We start from the raw sequence: 24,409 nt of genomic DNA on the forward strand, positions 1-24,409 counted from the left end.
CTACTCTTATTTATTATTTATTTATTAATTTATATTATTAATTTATATTATTAATATTTATTTATTAATTTATTATTATTTATTAAAATTTTTAATGTATACATTTAAAAATATTTATTTATTTATTTATTTATGCTGCATTGAGTCTTAGTTGTGGCATGCAGGATCTTGGTTGCAGCATGCAGACTCTTAGTTGTGGCATGCATGCAGGATCTAGTTCCCCTACCAGGGATCGAACCTGGGCCCCCTCCACTGGGAGCACGGAGTCTTACCCACTAGACCACCAAGGAAGTCCCCCTACTCTTTTTTAGATTCTTTTCCCGTATAGGTCATTACAGAATGGTTTTTTTTTTGGCTGCGTTGGGTCTTCGTTGCTGCACACAGGCTTTCTTTAGTTGCGGCAAATGGGGGCTATACTTCATTTCGGTACGTGGGCTTCTCATTGTGGTGGCTTCTCTTGTTGTGGAGCACCAGTTCTAGGTGCATGGGCTTCAGTAGTTGTGGCACGAGGGCTCAGTAGTTGTGGCTCAGTGGCTCTAGAGCGCAGGCTCAGCAGTTGCGGCGCACAGGTTTAATTGCTCTGCGCGTGTGGGATCTTTCCGGACCAGGGATCAAACCTGCATACCCTGCATTGGCAGGTGGATTCTTAACCACTGCACCACCAGGGAAGTCCCATAATTAGCACTTTTCTTTTTCAGCTGTTCATCATAATTCATTACACTTGTGGATTACCCAGCCCCTGCACAGTCAGATTCACCCAGTATATGTATTTGCACTGTATTCCTGGGCAATGTTTCAGTTACAACTTTTTTCTAAATTTGAAAGTATTCAGCGTCCTGATTTAACTTTCAACTAACTGATTTGAATTAATGATCCACTTTTGTGAATTGAAAATAAAATGTAACACAATGAAATTTAAAATTTAACACATAAACAATAACACATATTATGAAAAAATACATGTTTAGATTAACTGCATCATATCAACTGAACATTATTAGCTGAGACAAACTATAGAGCAACCTAAACTTTAAGAGTGAAACGACTATTGAGATGTTACATGATTTGAGAAAATCATGATTAATCTGACATTTAAAATTTATGAAGTAGATGTGAATAAAAGCTTCTCATCCCACTAAAATATCCTGTAGATAACTTGATAGATCACTGGTTCAGGGACTTCATGTTGGAAAAGTGCTGGTAGATTGGGAGAAAATTGCAGTCACATGACTAGAGGACTCATTGAAGGGAAAAAGAGAAAGGAGAGCAAAAACTAAAAGGAAATGTACAGTGTGATCCCATTTATGTTAAAAAGTGAGCATAAATTTTAAGTACATAGGAAAAAAGCACTAGAAGGAAAAAGTGTGTAGTGGTGATCAGTCTAGAGAGGGGAGAGGCTAGGAGAGCAAAGGGAACCATCGCATTATACTCTATATATCTTTTTTTTTTTTTTAAGGAACATTTTTTTTTAAGGAACATTTATTTATTGGCTGCGTTGGGTCCTCATTGCTGCACGGGCTTTCTTTAGTTGCGGCGCATGGGCTTCTCATTGTGGTGGCTTCTCGTTGCAGGGCATGGGCTCTAGGCGTGCGGGCTTTAGTAGTTGTGGCACGCAGGCTCAGTAGTTGTGGCTCACCCGCTCTAGAACTTAGGTTCAGTAGTTGTGGCACACGGGCTTAGTTGCTCCGTGGCCTGTGGGATCTTCCCAGACCAGGGCTCGAACCCGTGTCCCATGCACTGGCAAGTGGATTCTTAACCACTGTGCCACCAGGGAAGCCCGTCTTACCTGTTTTTAAGTGTAGAGGGCACGCAGGCTCAGTAGTTGTGGCTCACCCGCTCTAGAACTTAGGTTCAGTAGTTGTGGCACACGGGCTTAGTTGCTCCGTGGCCTGTGGGATCTTCCCAGACCAGGGCTCGAACCCGTGTCCCATGCACTGGCAAGTGGATTCTTAACCACTGTGCCACCAGGGAAGCCCGTCTTACCTGTTTTTAAGTGTAGAGTTTAGCAGTGTTAAGTGCATTCACATTGCTGTGCAACCAATCTCCAGAACTTTTCCATCTTGAAAAAATGAAACTCTGTATCCCTTAAATAGTAACTCCCCATCTCATCTCCCTAACCCCTTAACCACTGTTCTTCTTTCTGTCTCCATGAATCTGACTACCCTGGGTACCTCATATAAGTGGAATCAGACAATATTTGTCCCTTTGTATCTGGCTTATTTCAATTAGCATAACATTGTCAAGGTTCATTCATGTGGTAGCATATGTCAGGACTTCATTCCTTTTTAAGGCTGAATAATATTCCATAGGATGTTTATACCATATTTGTTTATTCATTCATCCATTGAGGGACACTTGGGTTGCTTCCACATTTTGGGTATTGTGAATAATGCTACTATGAACATGGGTGTACAAAAACCTCTTCAAGACCCTGCTGTCAATTCTTTTGGGTATATACCCAGCAGTGGAGTGGCTAGGTTGCCTGTCATGTTTTAATCTTTTATGGTGAGAATGTACTCATGTATTATTTGTATAATTTAAAACATATGGAGAAAAGAGTCAGGTACTGTTAAGAAAGCTGGGGGTAGAAGGGTGGAAAAGGTCCCTGCCCTCACAGAGTTTATGTGTATTTTCCTCCACAGGCCTTCCTAATTTGGAGAAATCAGGAATTCATATTTCAACTCAGTAAGTGTGGGTTACCTATGGGCAACAGTTAGGGATACCTCACCCTCCCAACACACACAAGTATTTTAAATTCAGCAAATATTTGTTGGGTGCCCAATACTTGTCAGGTTGTACATTTGCCCCTGGGAATTTAACAACAAACAAGAAATCAATGGTTCTTTTTTTGTTACAGCTTTATTGTGATATAATTCACATCCCATACAGCTCACCAATTTAAAGTGCCAATTCAGTGTTTTTTTGTATATTCATAGGGTTGTACAGTTATCACCACAATCAATTTTAGAACATTTTCAACACCCCACAGAAAAAGAAACCCTATACCCATTAATATCACTTCCCATTTCTCCCAACGCTCCCAGCCCTAGGCAACCACTGCTTTCTGTCTTTATGGATTTGCCTACTCTGGACATCTTACATAAATGGCATCATATAATTCATGGTCTTTTGTGACTAGCTTCTCTCATTAAGAAGAAATGTTTTAAGAACCTAATGTTTTAAAGGTTCATCTGTGTTGTAGCATTTCTTTTTGTTGCTAAATAATATTCCATTGTATGGATATACCATATTTTGTTCATCCCTTCATCAGTTGATGAATATTTGGGTTATTTGCGCTTTTTGGTTATTATGAATTATGCTCTCATGAACATTCATGTGCAAGTTTTTGTGTGGACATATGTTTTTCGTCCTCTTAGATACCTTGGAGTGGAATTGCTGGTTAATATGGTCAAGATAGTAACTACAGTAATATAGTTAATATGTTTAACCTTTTGAGGAACTGCTCTATTTTCTAAAGTGGCTGCACCATTTTACATACCCACCACCAGTGTTCCATCCTCCCCCAAACTCATAATAAAAACTGTCTTTTTTATTATAACCATCCTCAATTATACTTACCTTTTTACTGTGAAATAATTTTCAATTTAAAGAATTGCAAGGATAGGGTGTCCCTGGTGGCGCAGTGGTTGACAGTCCACCTACCGATGCAGGGGACATGGGTTCGTGCCTCAGTCCGGGAAGACCCCACATGCCGCGGAGCGGCTGGGCCCGTGAGCCATGGCCGCTGAGCCTGCGCGTCCGGAGCCTGTGCTCTGCAACAGGAAAGGCCACAAGAGTGAGAGGCCCATGTACCGCAAAAAAAAAAAAAAAAAAAAAAAGAATTGCAAGGATAGTACAAAGAGTTCCAGTGATATTTCCTCACTCAGTTTCCCCTGGTGTGAGATAATCAATATTTTGAAAAAGATAGAAATAATAGCCAGAGACCAGTTCTGGTTTTCTTGTCCTAGGTGTGTGTTAGGTGTGTTACAATTTTTGTATTACTTTAACCATGGTGAAAGTGATAAGCATTCACTAGAAACTGTACTTCTTTTCCCAGTATGATACTCTCTTCTGATGGTGGGCAGCAGCAGCAAGCCACAGCTCCCAGTCAGCCACATGAGCACAGATGGCAAACAACCAGTATACTTACAAACTTTTGTAGCCACACCACCATTGTCTTTCACTTTCAGTACAGTAGTCAATAAATTACATGAGATATTCAACACTTTATTATAAAATACACTTGTGTAGGACTTCCCCGGTGGTCCAGTGGTTAAGACTCCACACTTCCACTGCAGGGGGCACGGGTTCGGTCCCTGGTCCGGGAGGTTCCACTTAACTTTTGCAGCAGTGCGGCAAAAATATAAAAACGAAAAACGGTTTGCGTCAGATGATTTTGCCCAACCGTAGGCTAGTGTGTGCTCTGCTTGCTTAAGGTAGGCTAGGCCAAACTACGATGTTCAGTAGATTAGGCGTATTGAATGCATTTTTGACTTATGGTATTTTCAATTTACCATGGGTTTATTGGGAGGTAAGTCAAGGAAGAGCTGTATAGAGACAGAAGTCAGCGATAACAGGGTCACATTATGGTGCCCGAGGTAACAAAACCAGGAGATTTTCGTCTAGTAGACAATCAGATCCTGTTAGCAAGGTCAGTTTCGGGGAGGAAGGGACTACCTCACAAGCCGCACTACTGGTGGTCTCATCACACGGTGTATGGTTTGGTAGTTTTCTAATCCTACCGGGTTGTTTTCTCTCCAGCCACGAGTTTCTTAAACTCCTGAAAGTGGCAGGCAGTGCTTTGAAAGTCACATCCTCCGCCCTTACCCAACAGCACTTATTTAAACACCTCAGCCGTCAGTTTCCCGTAGCGCAGGAGACCGGCCGCAGCAGAGGAAGCAAGGCCTGTCGGAACATCCAGGGCCACACCCAGACCCACGACCGGGGCCGCTCAGGGGCCCCGCGCCGGCCGCTCAGGGGCCTTTTCTGCCCTCAGACTCCAGAAACACGTTTCCCTATTGGCCAGGCGTGCACCAGGTCCCGCCTTCTGGAAGTTGCAGGGCGGCCTCCTATCTAACCCCTAGTGGCGGACTCCGTGTGGGGCCACGGGGCTGAGAGCGGGAAGTGGGCTTAATTCTCTTCTCAGCAGACGAGGTTAGGGGTACGAGATCCCTCCTACAGCGAGGTCAGGCGAGGAGGCTGGATTAGGACGGTCGCGAGACCCTTTGTCTGCTCGCCCCGGCGAAGGGGCGGAGCCGCGCCGGTTCCGCCCCGGTTCCGCCCCGGAAGCGGAAGTGCGGGCACCCTGAGGTTCTGTCCCGTGAGAGCTTGGACCGTGTGCCAGCCGTTCCTCCTGTCGGTCACATCTCGCCGTCTCTTCTGCCCGTGTCCCTTCGCCGGCCCCGCCATGCTGTCTCTAGATTTTTTGGACGATGTGCGGCGGATGAACAAGCGGCAGGTGAGGTTGGCCGCCCACTGTTCCCTCTGTCCCTTCGACGCTGCCACTGCGGTGCCCCGCGGACCTCTGGGCCCCAGTGTGAGGGCCGGAGCGGGTCTGACGCCTGGATTATTCCATCTCTTTGTGGGGTCTGTGTCCAGAGGTAGCTTTATCCGCCCCATATTTTTAGCCGCTGGCTGATACGGGGCCTTCTAGGGGCGGAGCGGGAAGCCTGGTCTTCACGTTCCATTGCCCCCTGTGAGGCAGGGAAGCAAGTGGAAACCGTAGGGCTCTTTGTAAGTGGGAGTTGGGGTTGCTTATTGTTTTAGGCTTAGTAAGGCGGCAAACTCGTGATTTCTCCAGTCGCAGCGACTTCCGATGTATTCCAGTAGCTAGGTTTAGCAGTTCACCGCTACTCTGGGATGCTCGGGAAGGCGGTTGTAAGGCCCCACAAAAGCCGTTTGTCTACTTTGAGCCCGTTACAACCCTTCTAGTACAGCTGGGTCTCAGCGGGCTGTCCTGACTTCCTTGAACCACCTCCGAGTTCAGAGTTGAAACGTTTACTCTCCTTGTCCTTGAGTCCGCTTAGCGATAAGGTATACCTCAGGATCCTCGGGTATACCTCCCAGTTTTAGTGGTACCGGGATCCTGAAACTTCCATCTCCTGATTTTGTCCTTAAATCTTACTCCGTCTTGAACTTGCAGATCATATTCCAAATGGTACTGGGAATACTGTTGTAATTATTTAGTCATTAGAAAAAGTTGCTCCTTTTTGTCTTCTACACCAAGTGTGTCTGTGGAGCCCACTTTTGCTTGCCTCGGACCTTTTTACAGTGTTTTGCTGTTAAGAATTGTCCTGATGTCACTATTAAAGGTTTTTCTCTTGGACTTCTATTATGCACTATTTATATTTACCATTTAGGGAAGAAGATATACAACTTCCCCTTACTCCCCTTCAGACCTCTTCTTAGACATGTTTGCTAATTCCTTCAGTCATAATTGATCATTTTTTTCCCCAGATTGCACAAAGCGTTTCAGATTCTCACTTGTATAGTGTTTTTTTTCATCCATATCTGAATTTCTAGGTGCAGAGACATTGCTTTGAAGAAACTCTTCTTTTGGGCCTACTGTTTATTGTACCTTGTGCTAGGTACAATGAGAGAAATGCGAAGATAGATAAGACAGAGTCTGCCTTCAAGGAGCATAAATATGTAGATAATGACTAAGGCAAAACAATAACTATTTTGAGCTCTTGCTATGTGTGAAATGCTTTATATACTTGTGAGGTAGATAATGTTATTCCCATTATACAAGTGGAGAAAATGAGCAACCTCCCAGAGATTGTTAGGAGGGGATGTGAAGGATTGGATAGCATGGGGATGGGATGAGGGAAAGTTAGAAATGAGGTTTTACCTGCACATAATATCTGGGGGAAAAAATTGATACTGACTGTAGGTACCAAGAGCTAATTAGATGAAAAGAGGGAAACTAGATATTTCATCAAATGTCTGATTAATTTGAGTTGTAATTTTTTTTTCCTATCAGGTTCATAGAGGAATACTTTAGTACAGTAAACTCCATCCAGGGGAATTCCCTGGTGGTCCAGTGGTTAGGATTCCGCACTTCCACTGGGTGGGGTCTGGGTTTGATCCCTGGTCGGGGAACTGAGATCCCACAAGCTGTGTGGCGTGGCCAAAAACAAACAATTACATACACCCATTACAATCAAGATACAGAACATTTCTGTCACCCACAAGATCCCTTTGTAGTTCATTTCTTTAGCACTTGGCAACCACTGATTTGCTTTTTTGTCAGTATAGATGGGTTTGCTTTTTTTTTTTTAATATTTTATTTATTTATTTATTTAGCTAGCTGCACTGGGTCTTAGTTGCTGCACATGGGATCTTCATTGCGGCATGTGGGATCTTTAGTTGCGGCATGAGGGATCTTTAGTTGTGGCATGTGGGATCTAGTTCCCCGACTAGGAACCGAACCCAGGCCCTCTGCATTGGGAGCGTGGAGTCTTAGCCACTGGACCACTAGGGAAGTCCCTGGTTTGCATTTGATAGAAATGGAATCACAGAGTATGTATTCTTTTGAGCTGTAAGTTTTAATTGATTTTTAAGACCTTACTCAAGACTTTGTTTACGGTATGTAATTTTTATTTTTGTCTCCTTCACAGTTTTCAAAATTAAAGTGTTTCACTACTTTCATGGCATCCAATACACTGCTGCCAGATTAATGTCTTCTCTCCTGCCCTCCAACCTTCAGTAGATCCCATTGCCTTGTAGGTTAAGTCCAAACCCCTTAGAATGGCATTTGAAGTAAGTCACAGTCATTTTACAGTCTGCCGTTTCTCACTGTTTCAGTCTTGTCCCAGTTTACTCTTCCTGCCTGTTTCATTTCACTGTGTATATGAACATTGTTCTATTCAAACTTTGTGTACTTAACTGTCTTCAGAACTCCCCTTTTACTATTTCTGAGTCTTTGTGGACCGCCCTAGACTATTAGGTGATCTCTAAAGGCCTTTTAGCTGTTATGTACTATTCTATTTGTCTTCTCCCCTTTGCAGTGTGGCTCTTTTACTGTAGTGTCAGAGCACAGTGTTCCTGAGGCTTTTCTTAATCCATGAAACCCTGATTTGTAGTTTGCCTGTTTCTGTGGTAAATACTTCCAACATGATTGATTTCAGGCTGCTAACATGACATCACTGAATGTGGAATTAGGAAGAAATGTGGTAGCATGCAACTGTAATTTCCACCTTACAGGTAAAATTTAAAAAATAATCTCAAGAACATAGATAATAGTAAAATGTAGTAAAATAGTTAGAAACTGATTTAGAGTATTTATTGACTTTGTTTTTTAAGTAATTTAATTGTACTGATTTTTAATAACACTGTGTTTAACAACCAGCTTGCAAGATTCCTGAAAATTTAGCAGGTTGGCTCCAGCACACCTCTGGTTGTAGGTTAGTTTCTTGATGCCCACTGAGGTAACCTTTGTGTGCAGAAAAGCCTGTTTAGAATTCTTATATTTAAAAACATAATGTTCAATTTGTAAAACCTAAAATTTTAAAACAAAGTTCTTAAACCTTTCAGAATCAGTTTTCAAATCTTATCCTATTTAAAATCTAGCAGTTGGTGGGATCTTAGTTCCCTAACCAGGGATTGGACCCGGGCTCTCGGCCGTGAAAGCGCCAAGTCCTAACCACTGGACCGCCAGATTGGACCGCCAGGGAATTCCCAGGTCTAGCAAATTTTAACAATCACTTTTAAGGGCCTTTGAATATTTGGGCTAATTTATAAATAGACATCTTAAAAACGTTAAATTTAACTTATAAATTTAAAGAATTTCCTTTTTAAGAACATCGATTATTCAACAAACACCACTGCATACTTATATAATTTTTATAAATCTGGAGCTTAGGTTCTCCTAAATGTTTCAACATTTGAATATAAGGTATAAATAGTAAGCTTTCTGATTAAAATAATAAATCTACAATTGATTGTACATTTTAAATTGGAATTACAAACCTGACCTATTACTTTTATATTCCAAATTCTCTTAAATTTTACAAAACTTAAGAAAAACTTATAAAACTTACAAAAACTTAAGATACCAAATATGCACAGTACCCTTAACATAAAAGTATTAATACTATACATAATTTCCTTTAAGCATTTCTGTTCTTAATTATGAATTTTCCTGGAGTGAAAAGATGCTTATTCACTAAATAAGTATGTCATGCCAAGTAATTTTTATATTATTTTCATGTGTAATTCTCTGCTTGCTGAGAATTCTTAATGATCAGAGGATATTGGCCAGCATGTGACTAGATCCATGTTTGAGCCCTGATGGGACTAATCTGACTTTGACAGAATTTGCTTTATTAGCTCCTCCTTAGGCCTTTTGCATTACTTGATTGAATTTTGCATTTCTTTGGATTTTAATTATCTGTATGTTTTCCTACATAAATCTGAAGACCCTAGGACTTGGCACGATCCTTTCTTTTTATTTATTTATTTATTTTTTAATATTTTGGCTGTGCCTCACAGCATGTGGGATCTTAGTTCCCTGGCCAGAGATCAAACCCCTGCCCCCTGCAGTAGAAGCGCTGAGTTTTAACCACTGGACCGCCAGGGAAGTCCCTCTTTTTATGTTTTTCAGTCTCTTAGGATCCCTTAACTCTTTTTTTTTTTTTTTTTTTTTTTACTTATTATTATTTTTTATTTTGGCTGTGCTGGGTCTTCATTTTGGCACACAGGGTCTTTGTTGTGGCATGCGGACTCTTAGCTGTGGCATGCATGTGGGATCTACTTCCCCAACCAGGCATTGAACCCTGGCCCCCTGCATTGGGTGTGCGGAGTCTTACCCACTGGGCCACGAGGGAAGTCCCTCACTTAACTCTTTTTTTAAAAAAATAAATTTATTTATTTATTTTTTTATGGCTGCATTGGGTCTTCGTTGCTGCACGCGGGCTTTCTCTAGTTGTGGCGAGCCGGGGCTTCTCTTTGTTGTGGTGCGCAGGCTTCTCACTGCAGTGGCTTCTCTTGTTGCAGAGCATAAGCTCTAGGTATGCGGGCTTCAGTAGTTGTGGCTCAGTGGCTCTAGAGCGCAGACTCAGTAGTTGTGGCGCACGGGCTCAGTTGCTCTGCAGCATGTGGGATCTTCCCAGACCAGGGCTCGAACCTGTGTCCCCTGCATTGGCAGGCGGATTCTTAACCACTGAGCCACCAGGAAAGTCCTGCTCACTTAACTCTTAATGGCTATTGTAGTGATACCTGATTGAATTCCGGATATCTTTGGTAACTTTTTTAATGAATTGGCCCTCTGGTGAAGCACATAGAAGCCTAGATTCTTCCTAGGCTTGGACCTAATATGAGTAAGTGTGCTGCGAATAGGAGGTATATACAGCACAGAGGACAGATCCATTACTTTTTTTGATTATTGAAAACTAATCTGGTCTTGTTTAGGATCAGGAAACTCTTTATCACCGGCAGGGTATAAAAATTCAGTAATAAATTGCCAAGTTTCAATGTAGAAACATCAGTCTCTGTTATATACACAAGGAAATCACAAGTAAAATTATGTTAAAAACTGCACTTACTGTCCTCGAATATATTCTTCTTGAGCATCCAAAAATCATTCTTCATCCTGTATAACTTTGAGCAAATCTAGAATACAGTGCCATAGTAAGGATAAGGCATTTACTTGTTATGGTTCTTAGATACTTCATATTTTTTAGGGTTTTTTTTCCCCCATAGTATTCTCTCCATGGACATACAGACAAGCATGATTATTTATTCTCATGCCAGATGGCACAAGCCTCCAACAATAAAGACAAATTCCACTTAAGCAGAAATTATGACCATAACTCTTCTTCAAAAGAGTTGTCTTTTGAGGCTTCCCTGGCAGCCCAGTGGTTTAAGACTTTGTGTTTCCACTGCTGGGGGCACAGGATGGAACCCTGGTTGGGGAACTAAGACCCTGCATGCCATGCAGTGTAGACAAAAAGAAAAAAAAAAGAGTTGTCTTTTCTGACTTCAAGGAAGGAGGTGAGGTAGAGTATCCAAACACAGAATATGTTCATGGGGATAGAATGCTTTGTCTGAAAAATTTGGCTTATCGGTCAGGGTTTAGTCTGGGAAGCAGAACCACTATGAATATTTTAGAATTAAGGGATTTATTATAGGAATAAGATTTTATACAATTGTAGGAGAAGCTGGATGAGTCAGGAGTCTAAAACAGAGATGCAGAAACAGAATGTCACCAGTTCTTCTGTAGCACTGTTGTGGGTAGACGGAAGCTTGCCATGGAATCTGGGGCTAGATTCCACATCTGGCTGATGGAGTGGAATCACACCAAAGGAGAGTAGATGAAGTCTGTGGAAGGCTGTTGCCTCTACAGCTCGTTTCTGGATGTGGAGCAGGGGAATGCGAGGACAAACTGGATTCTGCCAGGCCTTTAATGTCTGTCTCTCACCATGTCTAACCACAGTGACCTTCAGCATAATAGCAGCTGCTACTCTTTCACCTTCTAGGTCTTGGGCAGCTTTCTCTTTGCTAAATCTAATTCAGAGCCATACATGGAGGGGGGTTTGGGGAAGCCTAGTTCTAGCTAAGCCGCTTTGGCAAAACTACTGTAGTTTTCAAAACTATTATAGTCTACCCTTTGTCAGCTCAGCATTTATACACACCTCTTTTAATCATATTTCACTTTTCAAATAAACATAAAAGCAAGATTATACTTCTGTCTAATATGCAGCTTTCCTTTGTTTCTGTAATTGGCTACATGGTTGTAGCTGTCATCTTTCTTCTTAACCATTCCACATTCCTTTTGCTCTCAGCAGGATCCTAAGTTGGTCATAGTTTCTTGCCTTACCCAAACCGTGATTATTAAAGGGTAATGTCATGAGGAGTCCTGCCTGAACTGGATTGTTATAGTTTTCACTAACTTTTATTGTAAGACATGGAAGTACTAAGAAAGGCCTCAGAGGATTCTTTATATTCCTATATATTCACTTCCCTCATTATGTAGTAACAAACCTCTGTTTTTCTCTGATGGTCAGGGTCAATCCCCTTTGCCAGTAAATAACCACCCCATTCCCTGCATTTTGGTTCACTGGCATGAGTATCCCAAAGTGGCAAGGGGGCAGACTCAACTTCCAGTTTAATGGAACCACTGTGTCTCCTGGTGGAAGGAAATCTCCTTTAGGAGTGAAAACTTCTTTCTTTTGGCTGCGCTGGGCAGCTTGTGGGATCTTAGTTCCCCGAACAGGGATTGAATCCGGGCCATAGCAGTGAAAGCGCCAAGTCCTAACCACTGGACCACCAGGGAATTCCCAGGAATGAAAACTTCTAAACCAGCAGCCAAAACTATGAGGCTGGGAAGCAGAAATTTCACTAGCAGATTATTAGGAGTAGTAGTGGGAGGAGTCACTTCCATTCCCACCCTTTAATTCTGGACTAGTGAATCCTACTTACAGAAGAAATTGGTTGCTGATTAAGAGCATATACCACATACTGGAGGACATTAGACATTATCCCAGCCCAACAAAGTGTTGCTGCTGTCTGGCTGGTACTGTAGCTGTCTTCAAAAGGCCATTTGTATCACTCAGAAGATAGAAACAACACCAGTAATTGAACAGGGAAAAATTAAATACAAAGAATTGTTAACTGGCAAAGATGCTTAACCACTAAAATGTGTAAAAGAGGACTCTTAAGGTGTTCATAAATAGCATATGCAGAAAACAGTTATTACCTTCTAGGATAAGGGAGTGAACAAAGAAAGAACTAGCAAAATACCTCCCTCCAACCCCCTTCATCCCTTCTTAACCTGAGATGTAGACCTCTTTGGAGAGGGTGTGGCTGTCACAGGGACTTGCAATGACATTTGCCAGAGCAGTGAGCTGGAGCTGGTCCTTAGAAGTGGCCCGCTGGGAGGGTGAGAAATTTGCCAGAGTGTGTGTGGGCAGGAGTCAGTCTGTGATGGTCTCTGAAGTGAGTAATAGGAGACCTCCAGTACACAGATCCACTAGCTACTGGGTGAAATAAAAACACTCCATGGGAAGAGAAGCCCCTCCTACTCTCTATCACCTTGCTGTGGCCCTGCAGTCCCTTTATTAATGAAACCTAACATCATTGAGCCAACTGGAAAAGGTGCCCTTGTTTATAGGCTCAGCCTAGTAACACAGAGAAGGATGGATTTGGTGCTGAGAGACAATAAATTGATAATGCCTACTGTTCCACTGTTGTTTCAGGCCAGCCACTTAAGATGATGGAGGACACAGTAAGACCAGTGAAATTCATGACCATGTGCCCACTGTTGTGCTTTAATTACCTATAAGTTCCCTGGTCAGAATCAGTGTTGTATGGAATACCATGATGCGGAATAAGGCATTCTGTAAGTTCATGAATGGTGGTTTTGACAGAAATACTGAGGACAAGGAAGACAGATCCATATACAGAGTCTATTCTAGATAGAAGAAATTGCTGCCCTTTCCATGATGGAAGTGATCCAGTATCAGGAATGGTGGCATTGTTGATCTTTGCAGTTGGCAGTCTAGGCACTCATCATTGGCTAGAACCAAACTGGTCTTGGTGAGTGAAAGTCCACATTGCTAACCTTCATCTTGGCTGCTACAGCCACTTTGATCATGAGTCCATTGGGTAAGACATGGATGGCTAGGGAAAGAGGCCGCTGACATCCACAAAACAGGTAATTTTATCCACCTGATACTCTTCTGCTGAGGTAATTCTTTGGTGGGACACAAATATCTTCACATTCTATGTACCTACTTGGAAAGCTCCATCCACATACATTTTCCGCAAACCTCTTGTCTCTAACTTTCCAGTGATATATCTTCCAAGTCCCGGGCCATCCAGCCAAATTGCTGGTCACTCTTGAATCAGTGCAAATCCACACCTGTGGCCATCTCTCCTTCCAGGAAAAGCAAACAATTATTGTATCACTTGAAGTTCTGCCTATGGGAGGATTTCCCTTCATCATAATCCTTTATGGTGAACCGTGAATGGGGATGTCATGGCACAGCTGTCTACTTTCAGTTGGTGCTAGATGGTTCATGTAGAACCATCATCTAAACACCAGGCCTAAAGTCTTCTTTAGTCAGCTGGTCATAGGGAACTCCCCATGGGGCAAGAGGTGTAAGCTGAGAGAGAAGAAGCAATGTAGCATGAGTAGGAGCCATGAGTATCTGAGTCACTTGCTCATACAACTTACTTGTGTCTTCAGGACCTGCTTGAGCCCAATCTTGTATATACTACACAATGGATGATGGAGTACTGCTGTGAATGCCCAACTTTATGGCTTGGTGGATCTGGCAGCATCCAGTTCATGCTGAGGAGTTGGTTATATGGTAACTTGGTGATCCGTGGTCTAGTGTTTAGTCTCTTCTAGAATTCAGCAGCTAGCTAGAAGCTGTTACAGAGGAGGAGAATAGTTCTCCAAAGGATAGCATAGCTTTGCCCCCAAATTCAAAGACCTGTGCTGTTGTTCACCCATAGAGGACTGCCAGAGGCTCTCTGTCACAGATATTTCAGTTACCATGAGATCTGCTGGGTGTTATGGTCCAAGTGATAGAACAGCTTGATGGGAGCTTGGACCTGTTGCACAGCCCTCCTCAAAACTGGATCAAAATTGGTTTACTAGGTCAATAGATTGGAGTAGCACACCCAAATGAGGTATATGTTGCCTCCAAAATCCGAAGAGGTCCACTAGACTTTAAGTTTCTTGGTAGTAACAGGAACCAGATGCAGCAACTTGTTCTTCGTCTTGGAAGGGATATCTTAACATGACTGGGACCACTGAACCCCAAGAATTTTCATGGAGATAGGAATTTCTGTGGGATTTATTTCTCACGCTCTGGCCACATATGTGTTTTACCAAGGTGTCTAGGTCATGAGGTTCAACCACCCAGTCTAGTCACTGTGATATCAATATAGTGAACATGTTTACTCTGTGAATGTTGGACCAATCAAGGTCCCCATGGACCTTTATGATAGCTCTAGGGCTAATTGAGCCCTCAAGTAGGCTCTGCCACCAAAAGCATACTGCTTCTGGTGGTCTTATTTCTCTTGCTACAGGAGTCCTCAGGGATAGGAAACTGTCAAAAACGCAGAATGAGTCTCTTTTAAGTTGGAACTGCTAGAAGCTGATGATTGTCTCACTAAGACAGGGAACCTAACTTATTTTAATCATCTAGACTTATTAAGAATATGTAACTTTTAGTTTTGATTGGTTATGCAGTTATTGCTACGTGTAGTAGCATTGTTAAGGACTATGATATTCTGCATTACAAGCTAAATTATGGTTTGAGCCTAGAATATCACTTGTAGCAAGAAATAGGAGTGGAGAGGACAGCAAGAGCCAGATCATGGAAGGCCCTGTATACTCGGAGGTTCAGAATTTATCCTATAGGTAGTGAGAGAAGTTTTTTGTTTTTTGTTTTTTTTTGCGGTACGCGGGCCTCTCACTGTTGTGGCCTCTCGCGCTGCAGAGCACAGGCTCCAGACGCGCAGGCTCAGCGGCCATGGCTCACGGGCCTAGCCGCTCCACGGCATGTGGGATCTTCCCAGACCGGGGCACGAACCCGTGTTCCCTGCATTGGCAGGCGGACTCTCAACCACTGCGCCACCAGGGAAGCCCTGAGAGAAGTTTCTGAGCAGACACCTCAATAATTTTATTTTCACTTTGCGAACAATAATTATATATAGGTGGATGAATTAGAAGGATACAAGTCTAGAGGTAGGACTCTCAGATTGTTTCAGTAGTCTGTGTAAGAGGAGATGAGACATGAAGTAAGGCAATAGTCATAGAAATAAAGCCAATGGGATGGATGTGAGAAATGTTGGGGAGATAAAATTTAGAGGACTTGGGTGGATGGTGATACTAATCACCAAGAGAATGTGGAAGGAGGAAGAGATTTGAGGAAAAGGATTGAGTTCAGCTCTGGATGTGTTGAATTTAAGGTGTCTGTTTAACATCTAGGTGATTTTCAGTAAGTAATTGGATATACATACCAATTGGATATAATTGGTCTGGTATGGAGAAGAGATTTGGGTGTCATCAGCATATATGTTGTAATTGAAACCATGAATAGACAAGATTGCGTGCAGTATGGAAAGAGAAAAGGGCAAAGGTTGGACTGCTAGAACACTTGTATTTAATGCGATGTCAGAGAAGAGGTCAGGGTCTGAGGTCAGTGACATAGAAACCAAGGGATGAGGGAGTTAGAAGAAAGTTAATCAAGTGCCAAGTGACTCAGAAAGACAAGGTAGTTAAAATAAGTTCATGGACTCCCTCTTCCGTTTTTTTTTAAAATTAATTAATTAATTGATTGATTGATTAATGGCTGTGTTGGGTCTTCATTGCTGCATGCAGGCTTTCTCTAGTTGTGGCGAGCCGGGACTACTCTTTGTTGCAGTGCTCAAGCTTCTCATTGCGGTGGCTTCAGCACGGGCTCTAGGTGCGTGGGCTTCGGTAGTTGTGGCACGTAGGCTCAGTAGTTGTGGCGCATGGGCTTAGTTGCTTCACGGCTTGTGGGATCTTCCTGGACCAGGGCTTGAACCCATGTCCCCTGCATTGGCAGGCGGATTCTTAACCACTGCGCCACCAGGGAGGTCCCCCTCTTCCTGGTTTTTAATGAATAGTTTAAATAGGTAATATATTTACATTGTTCTCCCCCACCCCCACAAAAAAGTGAGAGTGACATTTTCCTATAGTCTCGCCAGCATTGTGTGTTTTCAGACTTAGATTTTTGCCATTCTAATAAATGAAAAGTGGTATCTCAGGACAGTCTTACTTTGTATTTCCCTCATTATCAGTTTGGTTGAACATATTTTCATATGATTTTGGAGTTGTTTTTATTTCATTTTCTGTGAACTAGCAGTTCATAATCCTTTGCCTGTTTTCCTTTTGGATTGTCGTTATTGATTTCTAGGAGCTGTTTATAGGAAGATTAGTCTTTTGTCGTATATATTGTAAATATTTTCTCCCAGTTTGTCTTTTGATTTAGCTTATAGTATAATTTGCCATGCATAGTTGTCAGATTTTTTGGTTATTTGCTCTTTTATTTTGTTTTGGGTAGCCAAATTTACCCATCTTTTCTTCATGGCTTCTGGATTTCAGGTCAGTTTAAAAAACCTCCTTGACTTCAAGGCCTTTCCTACTTTATTTTCTTCTATTACTTTTGTGAATATGTGCTTTAAAAAAAACAGCTTTATTGGCATATAAAGTATAAAATTCACCCATTTTAAGTGTATAATTCATGGTTTTTAGCAAATTTATAGGGTTGTGCACCTATCACCACAATCCAGCTTTAGAACATTTCCATCATCCCTGAAAGATCCTTCGTGCATTTTTACAGTCAATGCCTGTTTGCACTCACCGCCCCAGACAACCACTAATCTGCTTTGTATCTCTATGATTTGCCTTTACTAGACATTTTATTTTTTTATTTTATTTTTATCAACAATTAGCTTTTATTAAATCATTTTATATAAATGGAATCCTATAAAATGTAGTCATTTGTAGCTGGTTGCTTGCTTGCTTTTTATTTTTGGCTGTGTTGGGTCTTCATTGCTGCATGCGGGCTTTCTCTAGTTGCGGCGAGCAGGGACTACTCTTCGTTGAGGTGTGCGGGGCTTCTCATTGCAGTGGCTTCTGTTGCAGAGCACAGGCTCTAGGTGCACAGGCTTCAGTATTTGCAGCACATGGCCTCAGTAGTTATGGCACTCAGGCCCTAGAGTGCACAGGCTTCAGTAGTTGTGGTGCGTGGGCTCAGTAGTTGTGGCTTGCAGGCTCTAGGGTGTAGGTTCAGTAGCTGTAGGGCATGGGCTTCATTGCTTCGCAGCATGTGGGATCTTCCTGGACTGGTGATCGAACCCGTGTCCCCTGCATTGGCAGGAGGATTCTTAATCACTGTGCCACCAGGGAAGTCCCTGATTGCTTTCATTTCACATGATTTTTTTAAATTGTGGTAAAATATATGTAACAAAATTTTCTATCCTAACCATTTTTTAAACTTTATTATTTATTTATTTTTAATGGAAATGTCGTTGATCACAATATTGTGTTAGTTGCAGGTGTACAGCAAAGTGATTCAGTTATACACAAATATATATGTATCTATTCTTTTTCAGATTCTTTTCCATTATAGGTTATTATGAGATATTGAATATAGTTCCCAGTGCTATACAGTAGGTCCTTGTTGTATCTTAACCATTTTTTAAGTGTAGAGTTCAGTAATGTTAAGTACATTCACATTGTTGAACAACCCGTCTCTAGGACTCTTTTTATCTTGCAAAATTAGAACTCTGTACTCATTTAAAAACTCCCCGTTCTCCCCTTCCCCCAGCCCATAGAAACTACCATTGTACTTTCTGTCTCTGTGAATTCAGCTTTTATTAATTTTTTTCTCATTATTTGTTTTCTGTTTCACTGATTTCTGCTCTAAACTTTATTTCCTTCCTTGGTTACTTTGCTATATTTTCTAGTTTCTTAAAGTGGAATCTTGGGTTATTGGGTTAAGGTCTTTCTTTTCAAATATATGTATTTAAAGCTATAGATTTGTCTCCAAGCAGTACTTTAGCTACATTACAGAAATTTTGACATGTTGTGTTTGTTTACACTCAGATTAAAATATTTTGTAATTTCCCTGTGGTTCCTCTTTGAACCATGGGTTATTTGGGAAAAAATGTTTCTAAGTATGTATTTGTGGGTTTTTCAAATTTCTCTCCAGTGCTGATTTCTAATTTAATTATATTGTAGTTGAAGAGAATAGTTTGTATGATTACAGTGTTTTAAAATTGAGTCCCCTTTTAAAATTTGCCTAGAGCCTGGTCTCTGGAGAATGTTTCATGTTTGTTTGAAAAGAATGTGTATTCTCCTGTGTGGGGTGGACTGTTCTATAGATGTTTAGTTGGTTGAGGTATTCAAGTTTTCTATATCCTTGCTGATTTTCTGTCTTATTCTATCAACTATTAAGGAGAGGATGTTGAAGTCTCTAACTTTCTATCCTGAGATAGATCCTACTTGGTCATAAGGTATATATTGTTTGGTCTAAACATTTACTAAAATGTTACAGATACTTTTTATGTCTATATCCGTGATACCATTCTGTGGTTTTCTTGTAACATCTTTATCTGATTTGGGTATCAGTAATGTTGGCCTTCATAAAGTGAGTTGGGAAGTATTCCCTCTTCTTCAGTTTTCTGGAAGAGTTGGCATAGAATTATGATTTTTTTCTTTAAATGCTTGGTAGAATTCATTAGTGAATACTGTCTGAGCCTGGAGTTTTTCTTTGTGGGAAAGTTTTTAAATCATAAATTCAGTTTCTTTAATAGGTCTGTTCAGGTCTATCTATTTCTTCTTCAGTGAGCTTTGGTAACATGTATTTCAAGAATTAATATATTGGTATAAAGGTATTCACAATACTTATTATCCTCTTGATATTTGTATATTAATACAAATTAATAAGTATTAGTCTAGTGATGTCACCTCTCTCATTCCTTCCTGATATCAGTAGTTCATATCTTTCTTTTTTTACTCATTAGTCTGGCTAATGGATCTCCTCAAAGAACCAACTTTTGGTTTGCTTTTCTTTACTGTTTTCCTGTCTTCAGTTTCACTTATTTCTACTCATATTTTTAGTATTTCTTTTTTGTGAGTTACTTTGGATTTCATTTGGCTTTCCTAGTGTTTTAAGGTGGAAGCTTAATTTGGGAAATCCACAAATATTTGGAAATTAAACAGTGCATTTCTAAATAACCCATGGGTCAAAGGAGAATCACAAGGGAAATTGCAAAATATTTTGAACTGAGTATAAACAAAAACACAACATATAATTTGAGACATTTCTGTTTTTCTTAACATAGGCCTTTACTACTATAAAATTCCCTTTACATACTACTTTAGGTGCATCCCACAAATTTTGAAATGTTGTATTTTTATTCTCTTTTGATTTCTTCTTTTACCATGGGTGATTTAGAAGTGTTATTTGATTTCTAAACATTTGGGGGAATTTTTCAGGTATCTTTCTGTTACTGATTTCTATTTTCATTCCATTGTGATTGGAGAATACTCTTTGCATAATTCAAATCCCTTTCTATTGAGATTTGTTTTGTGGTCTTGAATATGGTCTATCTTGGTGAATGTTCTGTGTGTACTTAAAAGGAACGTGTATCTGCTGTTGTCAGGCAGAATGTTCTGTAAATATCAGTTAGGTCAAATTGGTTGGTAGTGTTGTTCAAATCTTCTCTATGCTTACTGATTTTTTTGTCTTCCTGCTGTATCAGTTATTGAGAGGGGGTGTTGACATTTCTGACTATAACTATGGATTTGTCTATTTCTCCTATTCTTTTCCATTATGGTTTATCGCAGGATATTGAATATAGTTCCCTGTAGTATACATTATGCTATACATAAACTTGTTGTTTATCCATTCTTAATGTAATAGTTTGCATCTACCACCCCTAAACTCCCAATCCATCCCTCTTCCTCCCCCTCCCCGCCTTGGCAACCATAAGTCTGTTCTCTATGTCTATGAGTCTGTTTCTGTTTTGTACATAGGTTCATTTGTGCCATATTTTAGATTGCACATATAAGTGGTATCATATGGTATTTGTCTTTCTCCTTCTGACTTCATTTAGTATGATAATCTCTAGTTGCATCCTGAAATAGTTTTTTATTGCTATGACTTCAGTTTCACTAAACTTTTCTTCTGTGATGTCTAATCTGCTGTTATTCCATTCTGTGTGGTTTTCAGACAAGGTTGGGTGCTTTCAGGGTGGTATGCTGTGTGGTTTTCTTTTCAGACATATTCTTTTTCATCTCCAGAGGTTTGGGCTGGGTCTTGGATATATTTTCTATCATCTAAGTCTCTATTTAATGTGCTCAGTCTTTCCCCCTACCTTTTATTTATTTATTTTTTTGCCACACCACACAATTTGTGGGATCTTAGTTCCCTGACCAGGGATTAAACCTGGGCCACGGCAGTGAAAGCACTGAGTCCTAACCACTGGACTGCCAGGGAATTCCTGTTTCAAGGCTTTTTTTTTTTTTTTTTTTTGTGGTACATGGGCCTCTCACTGCCGTGGCCTCTCCCATTGCAGAGCACAGGCTCCGGACGCGCAGGCTCAGTGGCCATGGCTCATGGGCCCAGCCGCTCCGCAGCATGTGGGATCCTCCCGGACCGGGACACGAACCCATGTCCCCTGCATCGGCAGGCGGACTCCCAACCACTGCACTACCAGGGAAGCCCTAAAGGCTTTGTTAGGCAAGTCCAGAGCAGCCTTCAGTCTAAGGTTAATTTTGCACCACAACTGAACAATAACTTTTGAGTATGCTATCCAAAGCCCATGTGTTATGAACATTTCCACTCTGGCTGGTGGAAACAAATTATCCCTGCCCCATATGAACTTTTAGAATTGTCCTATCTGCTCCTTTTAGTTGGTTCTTTTTCCGTCCTTGGTACTTCCCTGAAATGCATGTGCTGATCATTGCTGATCATCAAGACTTGAGGAGAGACCATCTGTAGATCTTTGTGTAGTTCTCATTTCTGTACTGCCCTACAATCTTAAGTTGCCTTCACTTCCCCAAACTCCCAGTTCTTTATTCTCAAGTCGAGGAGACGTCTAGGCTCTGGCTACATTTCTGTTTTGCCCTGTGGCCTGGAAACTATCCATTCTGTAAATTGGGGCAATTGTAGGGCTCACCTTGTTTCTCCTTTCATAGTCCTATGCTACCTGGACACAGTCACATGTCCAGTGTCTGAAAACCTTTGTTTCATATACTTTGTCCAGTGTTTTAGTTATTTCAGAGGTAAATTTGGTCCCTGATCCTCCAGTTTGGCCTGAATAGCATATATTCGAGATTCATCTATGTTGTGTGTTTCAGTAGTTCGTGTTTTCTATTCCTGAGTAGTTTTCCATTACTTGGAAATGTTGTAATTTATTTATTCACCTGTTGATGGACATTTGGGTTTTTGTCTTTTTTTTTTTTTCCCAATTTGAGGCTGTTATGAATGAAACTGCTGTACATGTGTTATGTTTTCATTTGTCAGATTTTTAAAAGATTTAATGGATTTTTTTAAATGAAAATTATCTTATTGGTATTATGCCTGTTTAGACTATTCAGGAACTTTTGTTATCGTTGTTAATCTTTTAAGATCCTCACTGGGACTATCACTGACTTTATTGGACCATAATAACAGTGTCCATTCTGAATACACTTCAGTTTTTCCAACACCATCAGTTTCACTTGTACCTGCTGTCCGTGTATCTGCCTCTAATGCCCTAGCTTCTACTATGAGTTAGAAACCAGTGGAATTGTGGTTATGAATTAATGAGTCTCTTAGTTTGAGGTCGCATGGTAAGTGGAATTTAAGACTTAGGCCAATGGCTATTTTGTAGCTCTAAGACACATTTTTGCTTCCATGGTCACTTCTGTCTTTGCTTGAGATGGCTAGAAGTCTGACTTCTATGTAAATATCCTATATGTTGAACTTCAAGTACCTCTTACAAGAACAGGAAATATAATGGTATATTTGATAACTAAAGGATAAATGCACAGTATATAATTTCCAGATTATGGCTTGTTAAATTATAATATTTAAACTTACTATCAGCTTTATTTTGCTGAATTTTCTGTTGTAGGTTTTTCTTAAATTCTTGTTATTTATTTACTTACTGTTTATTTTAAGTTGTCATATGGATTATTCTAGTCACGGAACTTTTGGGGGAAGTCTCCACACACTACTTCCTAAAAGTGCAAAAGAAAAATAGCACACACAAATCTCCCTATACCATAGCTACCGAAAGATATTATATAGAGCTTTGACTGGTTTTAATAACATTCTTTTCTAGTTACACCTTGAACACTGAGGGATATAATGTTCCAGTCACTTCTTAGAAAAAATAATGGGGCTATTCAATTCTGTGGCTATTATTCTACATATGTCATAATGTCTTATTAATAGTTAGCTTGATGTGGCCAAATGGTATGAGAAGGTTAGGTAGCTGCCACCTTATTTCTGCCAATACCCAAAAAAGCACTTCTTTCTGTACATTGATTCTGTATATTCATTAGCATTCAGATACAGTGGTAAAGAAAGCAGGGGCTAGGGAGGCAATATGTTTGTCTTTTCAGTAAAGATTTTTGTCACAAAAAAGGGGAGAAAAGAAGGAGAAAAATAGGACATTTTCAAACTTGCTCAGGTAGAATATTTGTTTTAGCAAATAGTGTGCTTCTGTCTAGGTTTTGGCTCACATACTGACTTAGCAGTATTCAAACAGGCACCTTTTAAGGAACATTTGCCAGTTACATGTATTGAGGGACTTTTAACCTTTTTCTCTAATAAGAATGATGAGGATAATCTTGATGATTAGATGCATTTCACAACAATGATTCTATAGCAAAAAGTAGTATTACATGTCTGAAGAAAAAGAGAAGGGTAATTATAGTGACCTCCTGGCAGGGACAGAGAAAATCACGATTTTTAAGTCTTTCATTTTTCTTTTAAAGAACAGTTATTTTAGGGACTTCCCTGGCAGCCCAGTCGTTAAGACTCTGCACTCCCAATGCAGGGGGCACGGGTCCCATCCCTGGTTGCGGAACTAAGATCCCATACACTGCATAGCATGGCCAAAAAAAAAAAAAGAACAGTTATTTTATTAGATATTGCACACCTGTTCTGACAATGCTACATCTGTGCCCTTCTGAAAATGGAAAGATTTTCCTCAACAAAACAGATTTGAACTGGCTGACATGTAGCTATTTTTAGTTTTATTTATTTCAGTGTGAATTTTTTATGTTTTGCTGGAGAAATATTAATATGGTTGATTATGGGATATTGCCTGCTTGGGGTGTTATGTGCTATATGGTATGTTACCTTTTCAAAATCTGGCCAATTCTGAATTACGAAGCATTTCTGACGCCCAAGGGTGTTAAATAAGGAATCATGAAACTATAGTTTGTAGTTTTTATGGAATCCCACAGCCTTTCCTTCAGTGATTCTGGATCGGGGCCCATAATCTATTGTCCTAACCAGTACTATAGGTGGCTTTTTTAGCATGGGAAGTTTGGAAAATAGAACCTTTAGCTGAATTCCTGGCTGCTGATCCACAGGTTGACCATAATCACTTCTTAGAAGCTAGTTTTCCTGCTTTTAGCCTCTCCCACTCTACTTCCTCAAATCTGTCTTTGGAATAAAAAGACCATTTTTTGTCTTTTAAAAAGCTACCGTCTTGAGGTGGAGTCAAGATGGCGGTGTGGGAAGACGTGGAGTTAGCATCTCCCTACAACTAGGGTGCCTGCCAGCTGCTGGTGGGGGACTCTGACGCCCAAGGAGACGGAAGGAACCCCAAAGCGAACCGGTAGGATGTAGGGGGACTGAGGGGGGAGGAGAAGTGGAGGCCAGACAGGATCAGCACCCCTGAGGCCGGAGAGATCAGGAGT

The 24,409-nt window shown here is 40.8% G+C and overlaps 1 protein-coding gene across 5 annotated transcripts in view; it reads left to right on the forward strand.

Annotated features, from left to right (window-relative positions):
- The first annotated feature begins 5,164 nt into the window (after positions 1-5,164).
- SEC11A (SEC11 homolog A, signal peptidase complex subunit) overlaps positions 5,165-24,409 on the forward strand; it is a 55,744-nt gene continuing 36,499 nt past the window's right edge. For 2 of the 5 annotated variants that reach the window (XM_089906755.1, XM_022564014.3), the window contains exons 1-2: positions 5,202-5,458; positions 24,191-24,327. Coding sequence is in view for 2 of the 5 variants with exons in the window: in XM_022564015.3 (XP_022419723.1) it covers positions 5,408-5,458 (51 nt within the window). In the remaining 3 variants the exon portion in view is untranslated. Of the gene's footprint in view, positions 5,459-24,190; positions 24,328-24,409 lie in introns of all 5 variants that reach the window. The other 3 variants (XM_022564015.3, XM_089906754.1, XM_022564013.3) reach the window with 3 other exon arrangements.

Source organism: Delphinapterus leucas, chromosome 2 (genome assembly GCF_059928025.1).
Source record: "Delphinapterus leucas isolate spDelLeu-1000000601 "Yukka" chromosome 2, BTC_Dleu_Yukka2, whole genome shotgun sequence".
Lineage (NCBI taxonomy): Eukaryota > Metazoa > Chordata > Mammalia > Artiodactyla > Monodontidae > Delphinapterus > Delphinapterus leucas.